The following is a 25,586-nucleotide window of genomic DNA, read 5'->3' as shown; positions in this document are numbered from 1 at the left end:
TGGAAAGTAGTTCTTAACAAGCTCTTTCTTTGCTAACATGAGAAATTTAATATAACTGATTGGAGAAAGCATGGTAATAATGCCTGAATTTTGAAGAGAAGTTTTCAGTAGAAAGAAAGGATTGATGGAAATAAAAATAGAGATGTTACTGCTAACACCCTGAAAAAAAAATCTGAAAAGAACTGTCAGAGAAGCTCTCTGTCAGTCATCTATATAATGTTACAAGCAGACCGTTTACCTCCATTTGTATTTGAAGACAGCTTTGTGCATTTCTACCAGATGCCAAAGTTAGGTGGGAAGAATCCAGGATAAAGAACAAGTTTTCCATTTGGGAAACACCTAATGGTATTTTTTTCTTTCTTTTTCTTTTTTTTTCTTTTTTTTTTTTTTCCTTTTTATCTTTTTAGTATCAAATAAGATTGAATTTCTGATCATGGAGAAAAATGAAATTAAGCCTTAGCTGTAGGATTTTGGCCATTGTGTCTGTTAGGTTAATGGTGTACATATTGTTTATGGTGCATCCCACTGTCAAACTTGGAAACTTTATTTTTCTTACTAATGCTTTTTCATGAGACATACAGGAGCATCTCTTCTGTACCCTGATTGTAAGGGGCTAGTACAGAGTCAGTACCAGTTGGTGACTGACAGCCCAATGTAATATCACATAACAGTTAACAAAACTAAAATAGATGCTTGAGGATGTATTGGTAACTATTTCAACCCTTTCTACATCTGTTTCATAATTTAGTTTACTCATTTAATGCACATATTTGAATAAGTATGTTTTTTTTTTGTGTATTTCCAATCGCAAGAATGTGGAAAATATCATTATTTTTGAGATTAATTTCTTATTTCTAAAGAAAAAATATAGTCTGTTTAGAATTTCCACAGGTAGTTTCTGACAAAATCCTTAGTGTTTACTGATAACAGGCAATATACGATTAGACTTAATCAGATACCCGTTTCATACAAAGACTGTTAGAATAAAGTTCTTTTTTAAATTTCTGCCTCAATCTAAATTCAGAATTACAGCTTTCAGGATTCCAAATGGGAGAAAAATAAGCATATATAAAAAAAAGAAATAAGATAGATGGTGTACTGCATCTAATAGTGTACTTTAAAATGAGTAGAGGTCATACTAGGTAATGAAATCAGGAGAGAAGGCAGTTGCCATTGCTATAGTGATTTTCTTAAAATATTAAATTTCAAAGTCTATTTTAAATCACCTAAAGGAGGTTTCTGTGTTAATAATTACTTCAAACCCTAGGGAGAAATTGGTTCATTTTTAATGCATCAATGGTTACATTTAAATCAGCTGAACTCACACTGGAGTCAACTAGTTTAGTTGCATATCACATGGCTAAATGTCTTCAGTCAGACTCCTGTACTGCTTGGCTAATAACAAAGCCTTTCTACCTAGTGTGTGGACAGCAAAAAGCTTTCTGGCAGATTATTTCTGTATTTTCTTTAAGCCTTAGGCTAGCCAGCTGTTTAGAACGCCATTGTCATTCTAGCTGCTCTGTTTTACTACCACCAGACTCCAGATGTGTAGTTGTAACCCCACCAAAGCTATTGGACCTTTACCACTGAGACTGGTTGGAATTGTGCATTGATTCAAATGAAAGGAGGAAAGAAGTCGAAGTGTGCATACCATGATAGCATTCTGTTGATCTTTTTTGTTCCCATCTAGCATTGATGACATCTACCCAAGTAAGAAGGACTCTGATTCAGGGGTTGGTAGTGATAATGGCGATAAACGTTTGTCAGCAACAGAGGTAAGTTACCTCAATTTTGCGTCTGCCTCCCCTCCCTCCACGCCCATATTTTGATTATATTTTCAGTTGGGTAGCCATGAGAATAATTATGCAACCCCATCCTTGGCATTAATTTCTCTCTAAGTAATGACTGAAGCAAAGGTTAAAGGAGGCTGGGATTTTTTTTTAATCTAGTCTTTGTGCTTTCTCGAGAGTCCCTGAAGTTGACTGCAAATGGTCAACACCCTTCCAATAGTGAAAACTCACTACAGTTTTCAGGCATTGTATGTAACAATCTAGAGAGCAAGGACCAAAGCAGAATCCAGATCTGCTCTTTTCTGTCCTGACAAGTTACATGGCTGGCTCCTGCTCTCTTGCTCTTGCTCTGACTGATGGCTCTTTCCTGGTGGGAATTAACAGGAGGGGCTCAGTGTGCCCAATCGCAGCATGGTCTGTGGTGTCGTGGACAGGGCAGTTTGCTGGAGAGTAGGAACTTCAGGAGCTTTGCAGGTCTTTGTGTGGTTACATGCTCTGACAATTAGGCAGTGCTGGAAATGAGCCTTCAAAATTTCTCCTGAACGATGTTGTATGTCTGAGCAAAGGGAAAGGACAGCTTTCTGAGGGTAGTGCTGTCCCAAGCAGTTACGGCTGAGTTTCCCAGCCTACTTTTCTGAGGCACTGCTCAGCAGAACAGGGCACTAAATCCTAGAAAAGTTTTTTCTTAGGTATCCAAATGAGCAGTTGAACCTGAACTGAATAAATAATCATAAAAAAGCAAATAATCTTCAAGATAATTTGATGGTGATCTTTCTGAAACCTACAAACAATAACAGGATTTCTAGTCTGACTTAATGGGAAATATTCAAGTCACAATAAAGGAATGTACTTTCTGCTACTTAAAATGATTTTGCACTGATTCTTCAGTGTTTCTCTCCTCCTTTGGGGAAAAGTGATTCAGTTGCTTTTGAAACAAATGTAAAAAGAATCAAGTTTAGATACTGAATTTGTAGTTCCTAGAAAAGGAGATTGAAAATGAATCCACTCTAAAGAGTATACACTGATTGGTCTTTTAAATGCAAAAGCATTTTAAAAGAAAACAAAATGCAACAGTAGCCACCTATATTGGCAAGTTTCCTGCTAGATAGAAATGAAGCAAAATGATTGTGATTTCAAACCAGATTTCTAGTAGTTCTCCTCTAGTTTTAAGACCGTGTATTCCATTCAAAGAGGTTTGCAAACTGTTTTGCCTTTCTTACATTTCTCTGAGTTGAGTAAGCTTGTTAATGAAACAGTGTTATTCCAGAGTTTCCTCTTTAGCTATAAATAACAGCTTTAGAAAATAGATCATCATTCCTGTCATCAAAATGTAGCAATCTGTATGCTGCAGAAAATAGTTGTAAAGACAACTGGAGTGAACCAATCCCTTTTATAGCATAAAGACTTTTAATATGAGAGCTCCATCCTGCCTGCTACATCTCTACTATTAGTGGAAAAATGGATGGTGAGATTGGTAATCCCAAATGTTTGGTGAATGGCATCACTTTTCCATGTGCACGACCTTTAATACCTCTATTACACATGAAAATTGAGCAAGAAATAATTAGCATATTGTAAAAACAAATTCACATTATTAATTACAGTCAAAACTTTACATACCAAATGTTAGATAAACACTGAACGATTGCTTATTTCTTCTATGCTTATGTGTTGTTAAAAAATCTTTTTAGAAGGTTCTGTAAATACATCAGACTTATCAAAACAAAATACAGCTTAGTCTGAAGACTAATTGTTGCTGATTTTTTTCAGCTCTTATACAGAATGCTACAAGGAAGTCATTTTGCATTTGTATAACCTAAAGGGGAAACTTTTAAGTGAAGCTTTTGTTTAATTAAATACCAATGTATTTTTTAGGAAGCTTGCTAGTTAGCTTTGGGTGCATTCAGATTGGAGGAAAAAGTTGATGAAATGAACAATTTACATGGTATCTCTGTCTAGCTTGTTGATAGCTTTACAGGGTCAATTCTTTAGAGCTATAGTAGTCTTGGGCATTTCAAGTGTAAGACATACCTTGTATTGTTGCTATAAAATTGTTTGTAGCAACTCCAAGACAAATTCTCCTTTAAGATAGTGTGCTCTCATATTCCTTATTCTTTAGGAATGGAGAATAGCACTTAGATTTACTTTCCACCTCTCTTTGGTCTTTTTTTTCCTAAATTGAAATTGGTTAGAACAACAGGATATTTGTTAAGATATAGCTGATGTCCCTGCTGCTTTACCCAGAAAGGTGATGCTTTAGTACAAGCAAGACTGTATACAAGGAATCTTTCAAAATGTATCCGTCTGAATGGAGTGCTGGAATAATGTTAGGTATTTAAATTGAAAATTGAGCTCTTAATCTTCTGTGTTTTTGAGACTTGTTAGGCTGTTGTCATCTGTTGATAGCTGAATAAAAATCAAACTGTGAATGAAGGAAGTGAGATACAATATTTCACCTATAAAGGAGCAATGAGTACTTTTGTATAATTGCAGGTTGCTTTGGATAGTTTCTGTTTGGTAGTATATTGGCAGGAAACACTTGGAAAAACCAGTTGCAGCCTGCTGTGGGCTATAGACCCTAAAAGCCAGACAGAAAAAGCCTGTTTGCAAATGGGCTGGACTATGGCTTTTTTTACACCAACACTCCAAAATCTTTTCCTTAAAAACTTCATGTATTATTCTGCTGAGCAAAAAATCTTGCCTAAATCATTTAGTATTCAGAATGTGTAATAATGTATATGAAAACATTTTACTATAATATTTTCAAATAATAATTGCTAAATTAACAAAACATGGCCCTTTGATCCAGAATAACTGCATTTAGTACCTAACATCAAATGAGATATATCCTAAAAGATTGAGAAGGGACTTCACTGTAACTTTGATATAATGGTCTGAATTTATTTATTTTGTGAATGTCTTTTCTTAAGTGTTAGATTGTCAGTGTTTTATGACTGAAAGTACTAATGAATTACTGTGCTTAGAATACTTGGAATAGGGTTTGCTTAATGTCTGTTTGAAATACCAATATAGTCTCATTACGGATTTATTTTAAAAATGGGCAAATCGAAACAGTATGTCAGTATTAGGTCACTTCATTGTAAAGCTTCATCACTTTGGCAAAGCTTTATCAAGTCCCTGAATATCCTTCAAAATTATTTTTCTTTTTCAGCAGAGCAATACTGTCAGTGAATTAAAATTTTTCCAAATTTCTTCTTATTACAGAGTTGTTAACACATTGTTTCTTCATAAAGAAAATCATTTATAGTGGTCCACACTTACAGAATATTTTAAGTCTGAAGGCAAACTATCCTTGGCAAATAAGAATAAGCATATATCTTCTCAGGGCTTTTAAAAGCAAAGCAGATTTGTTCCATTTTCTCTATAGAATATGAACATATAAAAATAATGAGAATGACATAATTCTATTAAAAACTAATGACTGTGGAACTGAATAATGGGTTGCATATAACACAGTCTCCCATTCTATTGCAAATTTTTGTTACAGTGGTCTGAACTGATGAGCAGGACCTAATTGGGAAAATACCATTTCTTTAAAAATTATATTCTTAAAGGATACGGAACAAACTATCTTGATTATAGCAATTATAATTACAGAAACATCTGAACAGAATACATGTATGGAATATGTGTGCGCAGAGCAGTGGGTTGCAGAAACACAAAGTATCTAAATAAGCAGTGGCAGTGGGTTTGTTGGGCAGTAGATTTGCAAAGCTCTGAGGGACTGTTGCAGTGTGAAGTTCTCTGTCGCAGGAGAGTAAGAATAAAAACTTGGCCCCTTCTGCAAACTGTGCTTTTGCTGTAGCTCACCTCAGAGGAGAATGAATAGTTCCCACGTGAGCAGGTCCCTGCTGGGCCTGCAGAACAGCAGAGCCCCAGTGGCACGGGACAGAAGTGAAGGCGTCAGTGCTGTTTTGCTGTAGCTGGCGTGGCAGAAAGTCATAGGCAGGATAAGCTTGTAGGCAGAGGAAACGTGTTTTAGTGTACCAACTAATAAAAGCTGGTCCAATTTTTTCATCTATAAGTCAAGCTAGCATACCTGAGAATTTGTACAATTTTTGCAAGAGGACAGTGATTTTCAGCAGTCCCACAAAGGCATATGCAGAGCAGCATAGCGCAACAGTGTTGCTGCGAGGGGAGGACTCCTGCAGTGAGGAGGGCAGGGAAAAGACAGGTGAGTTGCGCTGCTTGGGAAGCCTGTTATGAGGATGTATTCAGCATGACTGCAGCCTCTTAGAGCAGGATTTGGTCACGTTAGACTCTCTACCCTCTCCCATATTGCTCTTCTACTCCATACCTGAGTGAACGGTCTTAATGTATACATTTTTTTATCAGTCTTGGTTTGAGCTGAAACCAATGTTTCTCTTGTTTCTCCTTAGCCATCTGATGAAGATACTATTAGCTTTAATGTACCGATGTCGGACATTGTGGAAGAAGATCAGTTTGTGAAAGAAGATTCAGGTCACCATGTTAACTCAAGAAAAGGTTGGAATGTAAAAGAAGAGGAAGTTAAAAGCAAAGAAATTCTGTTGATAATTTTATATGTAACGTTGTAAATTCAGTTTCCAAAAACCACAGCCTAACAAGCATCAGTCTTCCAGGAGTCTACAGACATCACCATTAAATAAGATTCTTTGTGTTTACTGCTATTTTTCTTGGAATTTTCAGTATTTAATTTTGCACCGGATAAATGTCTTACTAAATCTGTATTTTTATTTGCTGATATTCTAGTCAGCGAACAGTTATTTTCACAACCCTAATCATTTTAATTTTTTAGTTTTAATAATTTCATTTTTTTATCCAACAGGCTTCAAGCATGCATATGCAATCTTTTAAAAGAGAGGGGAAAAAACTGTACTACTTAGAGCAGATGTAACTCTCTATTGAGTTGAGGTCCCTGTAGTCCTTTTCACGACAGTTCCAAACAATTTTTTATACTTTGTCTCAAGAGTTGATAAGTTTTGGTTCTGACTGGGGAGAGTCAGTCAGAAAATTGATAGTCAGTTTAAACCATGCTTCCCAGTCAGTAATATCAATGTCTACTGACTTTTACCAAATGCACCAGATTCTGAGTTAGTAATGTATAAAAGCAGAGACTTAATGCATATATAAAGCTTTATAAATGAAAGTAAGCATTACTTCTGGAAAGAAATGAACCTTTTCAGATTTTGAGAAGAGGTGTAATTTTATCTAAATTTATTAAAGTTATATTTTCTGAATGATATCTACATACTGTTAAAAGTTTTATCCAAGGTCCACGCATACTGATGGTAAATTGCAGGATGAACTCAGTGAGTTACATATGGAAACCACATAAATATGAGAAGATAAGCCTTTCATCAGTGTTATGAACTAGATTAAATGAACTTTTGATGAGATGCTTGTCAGAATTTAGTAGAACACTCAGCAAGAGAATATTACATCCTACGGTGTTTATCAATACAGTGAGTAGGATACTCCAAGTGATGAGATCAGTCCACTTCAGACAGAGGAGGAAATTGTTACTCTCTGTCATACTCCTGGAACTGGTGTAAGGAAGAGATTGGCATACTAATCCTTTTGTTTGAGTTCTACTGGGAGAGTTTGAGTGTTTAAAAACGAATATCGTAACTCTGAAGTTAGATTAAATTGCAAGTCTTGCTGTCTGTGACATCCAACTGTTCTAAAATATTCTGTAGCTGTCCAGCTGTGTTTTTGTATGGGTACTAGCAAGACATTAGTTTAGTTCAAAAATTGACTCCATCAGTGCCTGTTGTGGTGCTTCTGATTCACAACTGTACGAGCTCAGAATCTGATCATTTATTGCAGCTTTGAAATGAATTGATATCACTCCTTAGAATCCAAAAATCTTAACTTCTTTGAGGGTTTTATATGCTTTGAATTTAAGCTTCGCTTGTATTTGAGTCCTATGATTTAAGTGTTCTCCAGAGTAACAAATGTTAAGTTGAACCAGAAATCATTCCTCTGTCTTTTTTATTGCTAGTGGATTTCCATCAGGGATCTTCTCACTTGATTGTCAATGATAAGTCAAGAGAAACAGGAAACCAGTTTGCTGATGAATCGGATACTCTTACTACTGAATTTATGAGTTACATTAAGGCAAGTTTGTGATTTTTAAGTGGGGGAAAATATCTTGACTACTTTCGTAAGTACAGAGCTTGCAGGAATGACAAATTGGAGATAGTTCAGTGAATAAGAGACTAATTGATATTCATTGTCATGAAAGATACTGAATACAAAAATAAGCAGATAGGTTTACAATGATGATAGTTTAGGAGATCAGTTTTTCCCATAACTCTTTCTAGTGTACCTGAGAGTGCTCTTTTTATTGTGCCTAAGGCTTTGAGGAAGAAGTGACAGGTATATTCTGCACTGATTGCTTTATATTTTGAATTAAGCAGTTTTTGCATTTGTTATGCTAGAAAATGCAAGAAGACTTTCAAAGGTGATGGAGGTATCTAAAGTTATAAAATAATGCTGAAGTGTATTAAAAATGCCTTTTCTTAGTTAAATGTTTTTAAGTTATGGCAGAAATTGGGAGAACTCTAAAGACAAAGGATATCAAGCCCAAAATAATCCTATTCTTTTTGGAAACTTCCTCTTATAAGATCTGACAAGTTCTTTCTGTGATGGAATTTGAGAGTATATAGTGACTCTCCTATAAACTTTACAGGTGCTATAGGAAGGGATAGTAGAAATGGGCATTTGAATAATTAGAGCATAAGAGTATATATAGAATAATTATATATAATTGCATATACATACATACATATGCATAGATATATGCACATATATACAAGTGTGTGTGTGTGTGTGTGTGTATATATATAAAAATATATATATACACACACACATGCTTGCATGTAAAATATGTAAGAAAACAGACGTTTTCTGCAATAAGAAACTTTGATATTATACCCATCATTCTTTTTTTGTATATAAAGGTGATCTGTCTGGTTGCCAGCAAAACCTCAGTTCCTTTAAGACGTGCATTAGTGAACACTGCTGGTGTTCTGGATTTCCTGTTACAGAGGTGTCATAGGTAGTTGGTTAATCCCATTGACAACATTACTCGTGTATTTCTGTCATGCTCAGTGAGCACTTTACTTACCAACTGTGTTATGTCTTGCTGGGTATGTGGCATCTTCTTGGGGAGCTATCTAACTTCTTTACTTTTCTGACTGCTTTCCATAATGAATGGCCTATGATAAATTGTTCAGGTGTGCCTTTTTGTGTGTTTTAAGTTGTATACTCCCCATTTTCATTATCCTCTACTCGTTTTTTTTTTTTCCTATTTGTGGCATTAGGTGTAGTGGATTTTGTCTACATATATGTGATAAAGTTGCAATAGAATCCATAGAAATGAACTACTAGACATCAGTGATTGCTGTTGGCTATTAACTTATGAAATTCAATTGGCTCATTATATAGCAAGAGCTACATAATTATTTTTTTTAAATGCAATTGAATAGACTGAGGAACTTCTGCAGGATTCTAGAGAAGATTTGAGCAAGTCTCTTTTACTCTGAAAATTTATTTGCTGGGTTGTTTTGCTAGATTCTTTGTAATACAATTGAGTAGTGTTTTGTAGCATTCCTATGGCCATGAGAAGGTATGTCCTTTCATGATTTATAATCCAGAGAAGATTATCTAGTATGGGTATTTTTGGACCAATTTGTTCCTTCTGTGGAGATTCTTAAAGGGTGTGAAGAAGCTTTATACCATCTCCATCTTCCATTCCTTATTGATAAAAATGTGCTGGATAAAAAGAGTGGAGAAACAAAGGATGTGACCTGCCACCTTTTTGAAGATAGAGGGAAATAGGCTTCTAGTTCTGCAAATGATCTCTTTTTTTTGGGGGGGGGGTGGGGGGCAAGGTTATTGTTTCTTTTCTAGCAACAGGACTCTAGCAGGTGCTGTTCTGCTGGTTGCTGCTAGTTGCAGGGTCTGAGGTCACAAAGAAGACTTGCATTTTTAAAGAAACAAAAGAACCCTTCTCCCCCTTGTGTTTATTGAAGACATGTAGAAGACTATTTACCCAGTAAATAAATGTTCCTTGTTCCCCCCCCTTTTTTTTTTATTTTTACGAATATGAATTCAGTAGCATTAAATATGACTAGCATTTCTTGTCTAAAACTTAACTGAATAAGAGGAAGAATTATTTATAGATGCTGAATGTTTAGGGCATTATGGGTTATCTTATATGGGCTTGTTTTTTTCTTACTTTTAAAATGAAAAAGTTTTTAGTGTAAGTATCAAAAAGTTAACACACCATTATAGGTTCCCCACATAGAGATTTTCAGTAAGTGTGCACATCTGAGGTGAATGACGCAGGTAAAAGGTGATGGAATCATTCCTTGACAAAGGTGGTAGTACATACACCTGAAGCTGACCTTACCTTATACTCTGTTTCCCTATATTTCCCTGTGTTTTCCTATACCCTATAATTCCTTTCCTGGTTCTTTTCACTTTGTCAGCTTGGTTTTCAGTAGTGTCCCACCTGAAGGCTGTTCCCTTGGGAATGTCCTCTGTCATGTAACAAGGTAATGTTAAATAAAATAATGTGTTGCAGACAGTGGTTCAGTAAAATACAGGTTACTCTACTGAATTTCAGTTTAAGAAGAATATTGCCAGACTGAGCACTTTCATTTACGTGGATTTTGGCATCTTCCTAACATTATGGCAATTGAGGTCAGCAGTTGGTGGCTTGAACAGGCAGTGTATTCTGAGGAGTTTGAAATCAGGGCATTTTCCTTCTTCTGTGGACTTTTGGGTCTCTTGTGTTCTTCGAGTTGTATTTAGTTGTATACTGGAATGCATTCTGGGACACTGGGGGAATTCTAAATTTGAAATTCCGGTTAAGTAAACTGTAGATTAAATCAATACAACTGGCAGTGTAAAAGGGGCTTTAGTTTGTTTAAGCTTGGAGGATTTTATATTTTTTCAAATGTTAGATCCTAATTTGTATGGCTTTATTTATTTTATCTATATACTTATGCAAAGAGACTGAGAATCCCCTTCTAAAATAAGTGACACATTTTTGTCATCAGATGATATGTGCCTTTCTTCCTGGAAAAATCACATACTTCATCATGCATGCAATAAAAAGAAACGGCTGAAAAGAATGGCTATATCTCTTCTGCTGGGGACTGGCACAGGGAAATGAGCTGTCCTTGGGGAATGCTGGAGAAGCTGGTGCACTCTTCAGTGACACATTTGGCAGAGCGGGATAGCGTTTATTGGTACAGGGCGATGACTGATACTCCAAACATGACACACACGAGGAGAGGCATCTCTGTCTGCTGTTTGTTTTCTTCTTGTACCAATGCACATCTGTTCAGAGAACTTCTGCCTTTGCTGGCAGCTGACTTACTGCAGTGTTCCTGCCTGTCTGACAGGAAAGAGGAAAGAAATTTGCAAAGCACCAAATGGAAGCATGAGTGAGGGATTCGGCTCTTCTAATAATAAGTAGTGCTTCATAATTATGGCTTGGACGGTGCGGGGGGACTCTAATTTGTGCTGAAAATAAACCCCCAATAACTGACCAACTGTTACGAATTGTTGCACACAGTTTTTCTTCTGAATTAAAAAAAAAAAATTTATGCAGTTGTTAAAATAGTCAAGTAGGAATTCTGTTAATAATTACAATGAAATGTATGATTACCAGGCTTTTTTCCTTATTCTTTACAGATTTATGGTGTGCACAGAACTTAAAGATAACGTGAATATTTTTCAAGGGGGAAGAAGGGTATTAGTTTGGATTTACTGTTGCATTTTTTAGAGCTACTTGTTTGCATGTTTGGAATTTCCTTGCTCTGTAAACAAATCTGGCAGTGGGAGGAGTACTAAGATGAGCGTCAGGGTCATGCTGAATTGAAGAATTGTTTGCATACACCAGAAATGAAATCTGGGACATTGAATAAAGAATTCTCATGCTGCTTGACTTCTTTTTACAGTTAAAGGAGGGTAAGGGCTGTTGACCTGAATAAATCTGAACACCGAATAGAAGATCATGTAATCAGTATCTTAAATGGGGGTAGAGAGTAAGGAGTGGAGCAGAAGAGTTGGATTGCTTCAACTAGCCACACTAAACTGTTAAATAAACTAGGTCTGTGCTGGGTCTGAAAGGGAAATTTATCTGCGCACTAAACTGCAAAGTTCAATTCTTGATATCAGTTTGTCTACTTACAGAGCAGAGCAGCAGAGTGTGATGAATTATTGAGAATAGAAGAGGACGCACAATGGCAAACGGAGGAAATGTAAGTATTTTTTTTGTGTGTCTAAAAATAATTATTCTACTGTCTCATTAGATGACCACAATTGGCATTTCCTTACCAGTTTATAACTTTGTATACAAAGAAGCATGACAGAAGCACAGACTTGCACTTTGTATGTATGCGCAATGTTTATACAATATTGACAATATTAAGTGGGTGCTATATTAAAACTAATTAATTTGTATGCACTAATAATGCTATAATGTTTTTACTTATGAAGAGTCCAAGTTTTTTAATTAGGTATTGATATTAACTCTCTTAATATCATTGCTAGAAGGATTTTATCAAAATTTCTATTACTTAAATGTAATTTACCTTAAAAAAAAATTATAATTTAACTGGGGAAAAAAATCCCTCGATCTTCTTTTGTTATAATTTGCTGACCCTGAAGTAATCCTTAATTCATAGACATTATTTCAAGAGCAGTGCAAGTGAACCTCAGTCAGTTAGGAGAGTGCATAAAAAAGGTGATTTAGCATGATTTAGGAACTCTGAGTTGTCACTAAGCAGAAGAGTGGAGTCCTATGTAATTAAAAACAAAAGCTGAAGGCAAAAATGAGTATTTTCCATAAAAGCCTTATTCGTAGAACTAGCAGGTGTTTCTAAACTAGCAGTGTTTCTAAACTTCTGAAAGAATTATAAATGTTGAAGAGCAAAAGAGAGCGTGTCAGTCCCTTAAAAAAAATCTTTGTATTGAATACTCGCTTTAAGGCAATATACATGATAAGTGAAGTTACTAAGTAGTTAAATATTGGTAAATAAACTTTCAGTTTCAGAAGTTGGTCTGTTTAATTGAAATGCTGATGATTTTAGCTCATCACAAAGTGTGTGTATGTATGTATATATGTTAAATTGGAGGGCTTTGATAAGGAAAACATGCTGGAGAGCTTTTTTCTTTTTCTGTAAATTCAGCACATATTAGTGCGTACAGAGACTTTTCTTCTCTGATATTTGAGTCCCTGTTTGAAGATACAGCTCACAAATGGAAATTCAGACTGCCCTTGATAATTGCTGTGGTATCTCTTTTTTAATATATATTTTTTCTGTTATAGAATAAATTTGCCAGCAGAACAAACGATTGATATAGCAATGATAGAACAACTGAGAGAAGCAGTAGATTTATTACAAGACCCCAGGTATGCTTATAATAGGTGATGCGTTAATGTCATATATTTAAAATTTTTGTAAATGGCTTTGAAATTCTTTTTTTCACTGGTAATTGGAAGTTCCCTGGACTTATAAAGTGCTTTGCTATCATACTGATATTTTTCCGCAGCTAGTTAATTAAAAAGGATATGTGTTCTCTCTCTGAGTATTTTTACAAGAATCTCATTAAATTAATCAGGATTTCAGATATAAAAGAAACCTAACTTTAGGGGTGGAAGAGACTTTTCAACCATTCATCTGATTGCATACTCTACTGTGATTTTTCTGAAGTTTTGTCCAGGTTAGTCACATTTCTTTTAGGGACTCTAAACTGCACTCCACTTTTTCATGCTTCATGTATGTTGTGGAAGTTGGAGAAGGTCTTCTGGCCCAGTCTCATCCCACCTCAATAAAGCACATTAAAAAAGTGCCTAAATTAGTGGTGAAGTTTCTGTATCCTCTCTCTGAAGCCAAAAGGCGAGAGAGGAAGAGGTAGCTAGATAAGGTGATTTAAATTTCCACTGACTGTAGAAGGAGGCAAGGTTTTCTAATTTAGATGCCTATTTTAAGTGGCTAAAATCAGGTGGATGGCTCTGGGTCTGTGGATGGCTCTGGGTCTTTAGTTTAAATGCTTATTTTGATATTGCTTGTTCACCCAGCAGACCTTTCCCCTTCTTTGGAAACAAGTTCACTCCTGTTAGATAATTCTCTCTCTAGAAATACTGGCCTTATTTTGAATCATGTAAAGAAGTATTTTTGCTTAGAGGAGAAATCATTCAAATTAGAAAAGGTTTTTAGCACCTGTGATTTTTGTAAAGTAGCATTCCATTGCTTCTGTACCTCATCTCTAGCATACTACTTTATGTGGGAGAAGTGTTGCCATTGAAAAAAGGAAAAAGCATCTGATTGGAAAAAGGTAACATTAAATAGTTTCAGTCCTAGGCCTTTCAAATTTGGCATTTTGTCATTTGTCAAATATTGCCCTAATATTTTCTATATAGTTAGTTTTTCTTACAAAATTAAAACAGGCAATAAAATACAGAAAATTAGCTCCTGGTTTCTCCATGCATATTCAGTTTGCTTTCAATAGGTGAAAATTTCAAATGTTGCTTTTAAGGATGACTGATCATGTCATGCATGTCTGCATTTTCTTCTAATGGTTTTGTACACAGTATCTCTTTCTGTGGCTGCATTTTCATTTTATAACTTTAAATTGGAGTTTTTTTTTTTTTTTTTTTTGCAAAATGCTAAATAGGCCATTCAAACGTGTTTGTTGTATGTTAAACATACAGACCTACATAACCTAAACTTCCACCAAAGAGGCTTTTGTTATGCATCAGTATAACACTAAGCATGTAGTCAGAATAAATCTAGTTAGAACAACTAACCATAGCCAGAATTGTCCTTATCTCACACCACGCCTAAGCACACCTGAGATTCGGAAACAGAAGCCCCTACAGGGGCTCAATCAGTAGGTGACACTGAGGCACACCTAACACATGCTGACACAAGTTCAGCGTAGAATGTACCAATTGTAGCCACATTCATTAACAAATACGATTATTAAACTTGTAAAACACACATCCGGCAAGTGAGTTACTGTTGTCCTAGTGTTCTGCAGGATTTCAAATCCGTGCATCTTATGTGCACAGGTGCAGTATTTCAGTCGCAGAGCCAAAAAAGATTTCAGACTTAACTTCTTTCAGTACTTTCGGATGTTTGTTTCAGACATATTCACTCTCATATTTCCCATATTGACTGCCTTCTTTCAAATTGTTGGCTATTGTGATTTACTGTTGTGCTACTTTATCCTTGTGCACTGTATATTAAATTTGAATATCAAATTAAGGCTTTGGGCTCTCTTCCGACACAAGGAAGGTGCTAGAAGTTGGACATAGCAATCTACAATATTTTAAATAATGATATGGCTGATCATTCTAAACAGGTCCATTTGTTTTGATATTGCTCAGGAGGATATTTTGCAGATGAAAGCACTAATTTTGCCTTGATGGAACCGATGATAATGAAAGATCAAGAAATATTTCAACAGGTTGTTAGGAGTTAATACTGAACAGGTTAAAAGCATGACTAAAAACATTTTACACATCCATTTGTTTGAAATGAAATACTGAACAGAATGGTTAACAAAGCCATGCTCCCAGTGCAGTGGTTTTATTTCAAACCTTGCAGATTGAGTATGGATATTTCAGAGAGCGGTGTTGTGAATCTGTTTCCCATGGAAGCAGCGGCAGTTTTAGAATTTCAGGAATCTACAGTAACGTGTGTTTATCTAACTTTTTTAGAAAAATAATGCGTTTGTTAGATTCATCATATTTAAGTTTCTACGCTCTCAATAACATGATTGTATTTGTTTGTCTTTATATGTAGCAGTCAAATGCAGATGGAGATGTCCTCCCTTGGTCAGGTACGTTAATGAGCATACTGCAAAATACCTGGGGTAAAGACAGGACTTGAGCCACCAATTTCATGAATTACTAATCTTCCAAGCAGGGAAGGGAAAAATTTAGTAGGCTGGAGGTCACAACTAATTCTTTTGAAAATTTTTATAAAAATTTTCTTTTTGTTTGTTTGTTTTAAGTTTTCTGGGATTATCAGTTTCTTTTTATCTCAGTTTTTCCCCTCTGCGTGGTGTTCCTGGTTGCAGAATCACCGTTACCTTTCCGCAGAGCTATCTCTGTCAAGTATTCTGTTGGCCATGAAAATAAATTACTAGTGTATAGAGCTCAGCTACGCATACTCTTTCTCTGCTCCCCAAATCTTCCTAGTTTGGTGTAGGAAAATAGTACATGCATTATGGATAACCCCAAAGTGTTTTATAAACTAAAGATTATTGTTTTCCCAAAGCATTAACACTACAGTTATAGAGAGCATGTATAGCATTATTTGGAGTTTTACAGTGTGATATATGCTGCTTATTACTTTATCTGTATTCTGACTGATGAACTAGTATTCTTTATAAAGTAATTTTAGATTTTCAAAATTATCTACCTGTAAATGCTAGAATTGCAGATGTATAGTGTCTGGTTACTTCTCTTGTTGGCTTTTCATCACAGTATTTTTAAGAACTACTCTGAGATAATGTTATGCAAAAAATTACAGTTCCATTTCTAGTGATATGCAATCTAAAGAGTGTGTGTGTGTGTGTATATATATATATATTTATAGAAAGACAATGCTGAAGAGGAACTAGAATTTCGGAAGAGGAGGGAATTGATTATGGAGAAAGCCAAGACTGAAGCCAGAACATGTGAACAGGGTAAAAACTGGTCATTGAGTCAGGTATGGAGGATATAATAAATGTGGAAAGACTTGGAATGAGTAGTTGCCTTCTGTTCGTTTCTATATGGAAATAATAGTGGGTTTAGGCCCTTTGGGGTTTTATGCCTTGGCATGCGTCTCAAGGTTTGACCGTAAACGAGCAGTTAAACAAGATTTAGGTCTCAGAAAAGAGCTGGTGTAATAAAAGTGATGGTATTTATTGGAAGGTAAGACTTCTATAGTGGTTGCAGTGGCTATATTCCCCTAGAGAAAATGAATCTGCTCAAAAGTTAGACCCTCAGTAAAAGAAACACCTGATTCCTCTTCCCCCACTCCTCAAATACCCCACCTCTTGTTGTTATATAGGCTGCTAAGTTGATGTAAACAGCAGTATTCTTAATATGTTTAATGTTACAGAGAAGACTATATGTAAGTTGAGATTTTAAAGTTGCAAATATATTTTCTTTAAAAAAGGAAATTCAAAAAACGTTTGAGTTGTTTCATACCTTTATTCTTTTGTTGCCTCCAGATCTTACCATCATCCTTAGATGTTGGGGTCACCAAACTGTTTGAAACGGTCCTTACTACAGTTTTGAGATTACACATAAATCTAATTCAGTATCGGAATATGTGTTATCTCTGTATTTTAGTGAAGCTGTTTAACAAGGACACTGCTGACTCACTTTTAAGAACTTTTTAAAAAGAAGAAATAACCCCCCCTCCCCCCCCCCCCCAACACTTGTAGAGGGCCTGGTCTGGACTGTGTCATGTAGGTGAAAGCACTAGAGACTTTCCGTAAAATGAAGTAGAAGTTGATGGCACTTAATATTTTGCAGATAACTCTTGCACATCTTGCAAGAGCAAATATGTAATCATACTACATTCTGTAGTACAGTGAGCATTTGTATCACTGCAGTTAAGCATAAATTCAAAATTCTGACTAGTGACCTGCGTACTATGAGAGACTTGACCTGTAATGTAGGCATAACTAGCATGTCGTTCTTTCTGTTTATTCTAGGGAATATTATGGTTGAGGTAAGATTATGAGAGAAGTCCTCAGCTGAGGAATTTCTTAAGCTTGAGAGGTAGCCAAGAAAAGTCATGCAGCAAAATGGGTGTGTAGTCTTCCTTCCCATCTTGCTAACTTTTGGAAAGCTCTGGGACTGTTGGGACCAAGTGTTCTGAGTGTTGTTTTATTTTTGTTTCATTTTTTTTATGATTGAAAAAATTGGCCCCATGGAAAGGGTTTCGAATTGAATTATAATTTGTTTTTACCTATGCCAGTTCTGGTTTTGCTGACAGAGTTATGACTGATACAGAATTAATGATTGTATTTCATTTTTATTAACATGAGTTAAATGTTTTCAGTTTAACTGTAGCAAAAGCAGTAACAAAAGGTATGTTATATTGCAATTCTAAAATGAATTGCTTACGGAGTACTTCCCTTTTAAAATCTATATTAATGTATTAAACTATTGGTGATAGTTTAATTATTACTTCTGTGAAACAAAATTAGCTATTACATTTGAACCAAGTAATATTAAAATATTATGGTAAATGCACTTCTGAATCACTATTGAAACTAAGAAATTAAAGGCAATGTGTGCAAATTTCTGCTAGACGAAGATTTTTTTTTTTTAAATGGTATCATCAGTTCATCTAACAGTAAAAATACGTATTATTCAGGGTTTTTTTTGTTTGTTTGTTTTTTAAGCTAAAGATCAATCTAATGCTGGAAAAATGCTTTAAAGGTGGAAAGTGTTAAATATTAATGCGTATTTGATTATCTTGAGAGAAAGACCCTGTGGTGGTATATGACTAATACCCTTACTGAACCAGTCTTTTCTTTCTTTTTCTCTTCCCCCTCCTCCTCCCCCCCAACATACAGAATGATCTAATTGTTTGGAATACAAGTGGACAAAGCTCTCACAATGAGGTAATATACTAGTGTCATCCTTTCGTGTATGATTTGTAGATCATCAGCTGACATGTTTTTTTTTTTTTTTTTTTAAACTTACTGCATGAATATTTAATATACTAAAGTGAACCGAGTAGTTGAATATCACAGGAAACATGATTGAGCTGATAAGTGATGACTGTTTCGTTTGGCCTATTTGTTTCATTCTCTTCATAAGGATTTAAGTATGAAAATGTAATTTCTGATTTTATTTATGTATGTCCATATAAAATATTTATTTATTTATTTTTTACATTTTGCTCATTTTTCCACACTTTTTTTAACTCTTACCTTGATTCACAAGAATTTCCACTGATTTCAGTGGGATTTGTTTTTGCACAGTGAAGTGTCGTGTCCTTCAGTTTTCAGAGAGGAACCTAATTTTTTTGATCCTGCTGCTTTCCCAGTGTGGATAGCAGGAGGTCAAAAAGGGAAAGCTCTGAAGAATTCCTTATGGAGATTTTTTTTTCCTTGTTTCCTGTGCAGAAACAGGGTTTGTTCCTTTCCACAGCACTGTGTATGAGCATCTTACAAATTCATGAGCTACCATATATAAGTGGAAGGGGAAAACCATTTTCCTCTTATTGCGACTTCCAGTTGCTCTCTTCTTCCTTGTGCGCAGAGGCTTCTAGCCACCTTCCACCCGCCTTGGTGATGGGGCTCTATAGCTCCTGGCTCCATGAGCAATCGCTTTTTAAGTAGGATTCCCCATACGGAGTTTGGTTATAGGACTTTTCCAGAGTTTCTATGGGTGGTATGATGGTTATACCTCCCCTTCTCCTATGTGCTGCTGCTGCTCCATTCTTTGTCTGCATCTGTTAGTCTCGTTCAGGCTCAAGGGATATCCTACTCTGCAGTGTATGATTAACTTCCTTCCCTCTGCTTTTCAGGCAGAAATTCAGTGTTGTAGGGAAAGTAGTTATGCAAAATAGGAATGAATGCAGTATAAGAAACAAACATATCTAAGGAAAACCTGGTCTTTTTTTAATTTTTTTTAAATATACTGCTGCCACAAAAATGTTTTATAATAATCAAGAGATTATGTGAGAATACTGAGAAATAATCGGGGTAGTTAGAGCTAGACAGAAAATCCTGCAGTCTTTGGTCTTTTCCTATGAAAGAATGGGATGGAATAAGAAAGGGAGTGTATGTACTACATTTTTTGAGAATATATTGTGATCAGATTGTGGCAGAACTTTTGCAGTGTGCAGTACTGTTAACCTCTGGCTTTTATGCAGTCACTTGTGCTGAGATATTCTGGACGTTACTCTTATTCAGATTTATGTTTTTGAATTGCACAGAACAAGGATAAAAGTCCGACAACATCTCCTACTGCAAACAACACAATCCCTTTTGGCCTGAAGCCACGATCAGGTAATGTAGGAAAGAGATGCGACTGTGTTGCTTGTAAACTTTCAGAACACTTCTCCTTTTTACCCTTCTTTATTTCATTCACCAGAAATCAACAAATTTCTATGCACTTTTTTACATATGTTATTGATGGGTGTCTGTATTTTTTTTTCCACAAGAAGGTAGTGATAAAACATTTTTCGTACAACAACTTGAGGAAGACCAACAGTAAATATTTGGCATGTTTTATGTGGATCAGTTTTCATCCTTTACTAATAGATTATTTTATAAGGTTATGTGGATGCCTGTGTGTATATGTATGTTTATGTATATGTATGTGTATATGTATGTATGAATATGTATGTGTATATGTATGGATAAAAAGTACAGTTTAGGTCTTTCTGAATAATTTAGCTGAATAATTAGGCTTGTTTGGAAAAATGAGCTTATGCATTGATCTGAACATATATCAATGTGTCTTTCAGTAGTTACGCTTGTTATAAGGATTAAGTGTTACAGGAAGATTAGATGTTCACTTCAGCCAGCAGCTGAGTTGAATGAATTTGTAATGTCCTAAATCTGCATAACTCTCAATCTTGTAATTAACATGCAACAGTTCATTAAAAAAAAAAAAGAACAGCAACTACTGTTGGTGTATTTGAAAGCTTGAATGAATAGCTTGCTTTGAAAACAGGATCAACTCTAGATTAAACTCAGTTTTTTATCTTCTGTGTGCCTAGGTAGTCAATATTGTTAAGTCATCTCACATCATCTCTAAAGAATAACCTTAGTTTTTTCAATATATTTCAGCTTCCTAAGACTGTAATTCTAGTTTCTGTCATTCACCACAAATGTTTTTAATCAAATGCTGGTTAAACCACTAGAACCTTGCGGTTTCCATCATAAAATATCTTGGCAATGATGGCAGCAGTTTCATATTTGAATTTATTTTAAGAAACTGTACCCATAGATTTGTTTTTAAAAAAAAGTTTTAAAAAGTAAAGAAAATGTTATTGAAACAACCTTGTTTCATGAAAAGGATATTTTACATTTCCCATGTAGTTATGGTATACAAGCTAGGCAGGGTACCAAAAGCCTTTAGATCCATTCTGCTGCGCCTGTTAGTTTGTGAGACTGTTAAACTCTGGGTCTATTCTTTTATGTTCCTGATGCCTTAGATATGTTGTTATTTCTTAATATATACAAAATATGGGTTAAATGATGAGCAAATGAGTCCTTTGGGGACTTGGCAAAACCCCTTTGTTTGCATTGGGTAATACTGCACAGGTGGTGGTGATGGCAGGATAAAATTGTTAGGAGAAAGACATGTAAAGGCAAATGGGCCCAGGCTGTCTTGCCACTTTAGCAGGATGCAGCCTGCGTTCTGTTGAGCCCCCAGTGAAATCTGCTGCCAGGGACAGGAAGCCAGGTTGTGAGAGAGGATGCAAGACCTTGACTTCTTGTTGAAGTGTTAGTTGAACATGTGCTTCCCAGTCTTGGCGTCTCAGTGCACCTGTCCTGTACTTAATGGCTGTTATATGTAAGGGGAAAATGTTTTTTCAGAATAGACTAGAGAAACTTTTTTTAGAGGATTTAGAGGGTTGCAAAGGTTGCAGTTTCTTGCAATGTATCTTGCAGGTCAAATGATGGAAGAACCAGATGTGCAACTCCTCCAGTTCTTCCCCATGGACACTGTGGCCATGTGTAGCCTCATTAAATACCAAAGTCAGTTGGGTATAATCCATTTGTTGTTTTTCTGCACTGTACTATTACAGAATCATATGTTTTAACCACTTTGAGTATGCTGATACTATAATGTCTTTTGGTCCCAGCTATGGGTTGTGGAAAAACTGAAGTTACCAGTTTTCCGTGTCTGAATTTATTTTCCTCTGCATATCATAGCCTACAGAATCACCAACCTAGAGCCATTATTGCAGAATCTTTCACCTTGTCACATGCAGTTTCAGTCATGTTACCTTAGTTTTACATCATGGTAAGACAGTAATTTGGCAATAGTAACACTTTAAGTCCAACTTGACATAAAACAGCAGTATATTAGCTATGTAGCACAACGTGACAAAATGAAACCTTGCAAAGGAGAAGTGGCACTGAAAATTGTTTCCTCCCCCGATACTACTTTCATGTAGTATTCAAATTTGTAGTATTCAATGTAGTATTCAAATTTCTTTTGCTAAGGCACAAGAATATTTTTACAAATAGAAGCAGTATGTGACTGAAAATACCAGCATGTTCGTCAGTCTTGCAAATTTTTCCCATTAAAGCTGGTTAGCTTGCCATATCTCTTGTTCCTTCACTGTCTTCCTCTTAAAGCGTTTTGTGCAAACTTGAACCATTCAGTCACTAAGCTTGTGCTTGTTAATTATATACTGTTTTATTGCTGCAGAGCTGGTCCAGCAGTTCTGTGTCCAGCAAAGTTTTTCAGCTCGGTTTGTAGTTTATTTTAATAGCTTTTTCATTTAAGTTCTGCATGGCCTTAGGGACTGAACTTTAAAACTCATTGAAAATGACTTTGAGCTATATAGTTCATTAGATTTTACATTTGAATTACTTGCTCCTATAAATCTTTTGAACCTGAGTGCAAGATTGATTTTTAAATTATTCTGACTGTGTACAGCAGGCTCTGCAGGGGGGAAATATATATATGGCAAGATTTCAAGGAAAATATATGCAAGCATACCTTTCTGAGATTGGAGAGTTTATTTTCGCTATGTTTATTTTCATCTATCTTAAATGGATGTTGCTTTCTATTTAATTTTTTCCCCACTGTTTCATAATAATTTATGTCTTGGGGAAAGGTAAAAGTAAACAGTACTAGACTTCTGATAATGTTTCCTGTTTTTTCAAGTACACACACAAAAAGTTCTTCCAGAGGATAAACCACAGTTGCTTAAACTTACACGCTGGTATGTGTTCAAGACTAAAGGTCCTTTTGTTCTTTCATTTTAAAGCTAGGCAAGGCAGGTCAAAAATTCATATTTGATGACTGATTTTGTATCCAAAGAAAATGTTTTGAAAGGTAATGAAAAAGTGTTTGACCTTTTGACAGATTCTTTTCAAGGGTCAGATGTTACAGAGAAGGTAGAGACAGACTTTCTGATTTTCCAATTAATTCCTTCTGCCTTTAAAATAATTCATAGCATACGGACTCCTAAAATTCACATTCATTTTGAAAATCCTAAAAAATTTCTGTTGAAAAGAAGCAAGGATTATGAATTTTCTTACAGCCATAGTTGTTCTGGGGAATGCTTTTGCTTTCTGAAAAGGAATCACTCAAAACAGTTAATGAATTAAATCTCTTGCACTTGATCCGTGAATGTATTGTAATATTCAGAGTGCTGCCCATGGTAGAAACCGAGTGTTGCAAAGTTCTTGCCATAATGGCAGACCTTGAGGTTTGAACATCAACTAACTCCTCTTGCAATATTCAAGAATATTAATTTCTGTGTTTTGTTCTGTGCCATTTTGATACTATCCTCTTTCATAGTTTCTGTTGAACGTAGTAGCAGCAACACAGACAAAGAAATAATAATTGTACCTTTAGAAGCTAAAAGAAGCATGGGCAAAGCTGAAAATTACAAAGCGGTGTGTATGGGAAAGTAAAAGGTGTTCCCTTACAGATCTGTTTTCTTAGTATAATTTCACTTGTGAATCTAGTATGTTTTGGTAGCTTGTAGAGGGTTTGAATCACAATGTTAATATCTGTGGACATGCTTAACTTGCTCTTTTTTAGGTCTGTTGGAATACATCATGATTATTGGAAGTAAACAGTATGTTTCGGTCTTTTGAGGGTTAGTTACTGTTTTCTAATCTCTGTATATTTATTCATTGTATTTGTTTTTTTCCCAAGAAAACTAATTGGATTGTCCTTGTACTTTGGAAAAGCATGAGAATCCTAATTGCCAGCGTAATTAAAGACTGTTTGTTATTTGCCATAAATTTGTATTCTGTTTCCCATTCTTGATTCTGCTCAAGGTTTAAATTTTGCTGACTTTCACATTCAGCTGACCTGTCATCCCAATAGTCAGAGGCAGTGAACTGGCTTTTGGAAAAGGCATGTCTTAAGAGAAAGAGCTTTTGAGAACAGCTGAGTATGAAGAGAAGTTTAAGATGAAGTTTTATATGACATTGTCTGAATTATCATCTTGCTAATACAGATGCCAGAATTGTGGGGAAGAAGAAAGTTTGTGTGATTAAGTTCCTATATGATTACTGATTTGGAATGGTATAGAATGGGGACTTTCTCTGCTTACTGAAACTTTACCTTGGCCTTTCTTCTCCTTTAATATTAAATAGTTTATACTGCTTTTTGATCTTGGTACTAATTTCCATGTTAAATTGTTCTAAATCAATCTGTGTTCAGAATGCAAGGTAGTTTATAATCTCCAGCTTAATGTGAGGATTCATGAGAGTTGCTTGTGTCTGGATTACAGTAGGTAAAGCTTGGAAATATTTGTAGAAAATGGAGAAATGAGGGAAGATCTCATTATTTTGGTGGCAGAAGTGGTAAGGAACAGTGTGATCAGATACAGCAAAAAAACATAAGGAAGTGACATCATTGTGAAGGGCAGAGAAGGAGAGGTTTAAATTCTATGATGGAAAACAGGAAGCCAGTGGGAAGTTTTATAAGGGTGGATGAGTGCTGAAGATAAGCAGGGAGGTGATATTTTAAGGACATCCCTGTCCAGTTCTGAAACACTGTAGAATGGAGGTTTGGGGAAAGCTCAGGAGAAAAGCCTTGCCACAATCAAGTCAGGAGACCAAAGTGCAGAGTAGATGTGGTAAAAATGTCCATTGAGGGATTTGAGGAACAAATGAGAGGGGTTGTCATGACTAGTTGAAGAAGAAAAGGCACAATGAATGGAGAATAGGGACTGTGTTGCTGTACAAATTTAGCTTCATGGTCGGTTGTTGAGTGGTCATGAAATGTAAGCATGGTATGTTCTTACAGCCACATCGCTGTCTGGTGAATAGTCTCTGGACTCTGTTGCAGCCTGTGTGGGCATGTCAAGTTTTGCATGCTCTAGGAAGCCCAACTGGATCATTTCTGAATTTGCACTTGTTAGAAGGCTGCCTTGGCAGATTTGCCAAGGCTTGTGGTGCAGCACGATCATCCTTTGGAGGTCCTATGTGTCTGTTCTTATCCTTGGAAAGTCTGCAAAGGTTGGTGAGGAGCAGGATTTCCTTAGGATGGTGGACCTGATGTAGGTTTGGACTTATTGCTGGGAAGTCAGCAAGAAGGAAAAGTAGTGTGGCTTATAGTATTATGTTAATAAACCAGAAGAAAAACATTTGTAGGATGTGTGCTCATAGGACATATTTCAAACAGAAGGAGAATCCAAGGGATAATGTAGTTGCTACTTATCAAGATTAGCTAGCAAGTTATAGTGTAGTAATATTTTCATATGGACATACAGATCTTATTTATCTTCAGTTAAGGGAAAGGTGTTCTTATGACATAAAATTACAATATATAACTAAATTCTTAGTCTCTGAAGTTTTTATTTTAATTGCTGCAACTTCACAGCTGACATTCAGCTGTTGATTCACAGAGTCAAGGTTTTCTTTAGGCTATAGTGTAAAATCTATGGGTACTTTTTCTTAAAACTTGGTTGTAAACAGTTGTGTGAAGTGCTATGGTTATGGTAATCTTGTTACGCTTAACAGCCTTTACTGCACATATAATGTATGACTTGCAAGTACTAACATTTAACTTTTTGTTCTTTATTCTGCATCATGTTTCATTCT

At 35.6% G+C, this 25,586-nt stretch overlaps 1 protein-coding gene across 2 annotated transcripts in view; it reads left to right on the top strand.

The window, feature by feature from the left end:
- Positions 1 to 25,586, top strand: part of LRCH1 (leucine rich repeats and calponin homology domain containing 1) — a 143,136-nt gene that overhangs the window by 79,421 nt on the left and 38,129 nt on the right. The window contains exons 7-16 of one of the 2 annotated variants that reach the window (XM_067292204.1): positions 1,691 to 1,775; positions 6,191 to 6,296; positions 7,795 to 7,910; positions 12,003 to 12,070; positions 13,141 to 13,224; positions 15,623 to 15,659; positions 16,421 to 16,534; positions 18,402 to 18,449; positions 19,772 to 19,844; positions 21,459 to 21,545. In XM_067292204.1, the coding sequence (XP_067148305.1) occupies positions 1,691 to 1,775; positions 6,191 to 6,296; positions 7,795 to 7,910; positions 12,003 to 12,070; positions 13,141 to 13,224; positions 15,623 to 15,659; positions 16,421 to 16,534; positions 18,402 to 18,449; positions 19,772 to 19,844; positions 21,459 to 21,545 (818 nt within the window). The remainder of the gene's footprint in view (positions 1 to 1,690; positions 1,776 to 6,190; positions 6,297 to 7,794; positions 7,911 to 12,002; positions 12,071 to 13,140; positions 13,225 to 15,622; positions 15,660 to 16,420; positions 16,535 to 18,401; positions 18,450 to 19,771; positions 19,845 to 21,458; positions 21,546 to 25,586) is intronic. The other variant, XM_067292212.1, reaches the window with a different exon arrangement.

This window comes from Apteryx mantelli, chromosome 1, assembly GCF_036417845.1.
Source record: "Apteryx mantelli isolate bAptMan1 chromosome 1, bAptMan1.hap1, whole genome shotgun sequence".
NCBI lineage: Eukaryota > Metazoa > Chordata > Aves > Apterygiformes > Apterygidae > Apteryx > Apteryx mantelli.
The sequence above is the reverse complement of the archived record's forward strand: the minus strand, read 5'-3'. Positions and strand labels throughout refer to the sequence as shown.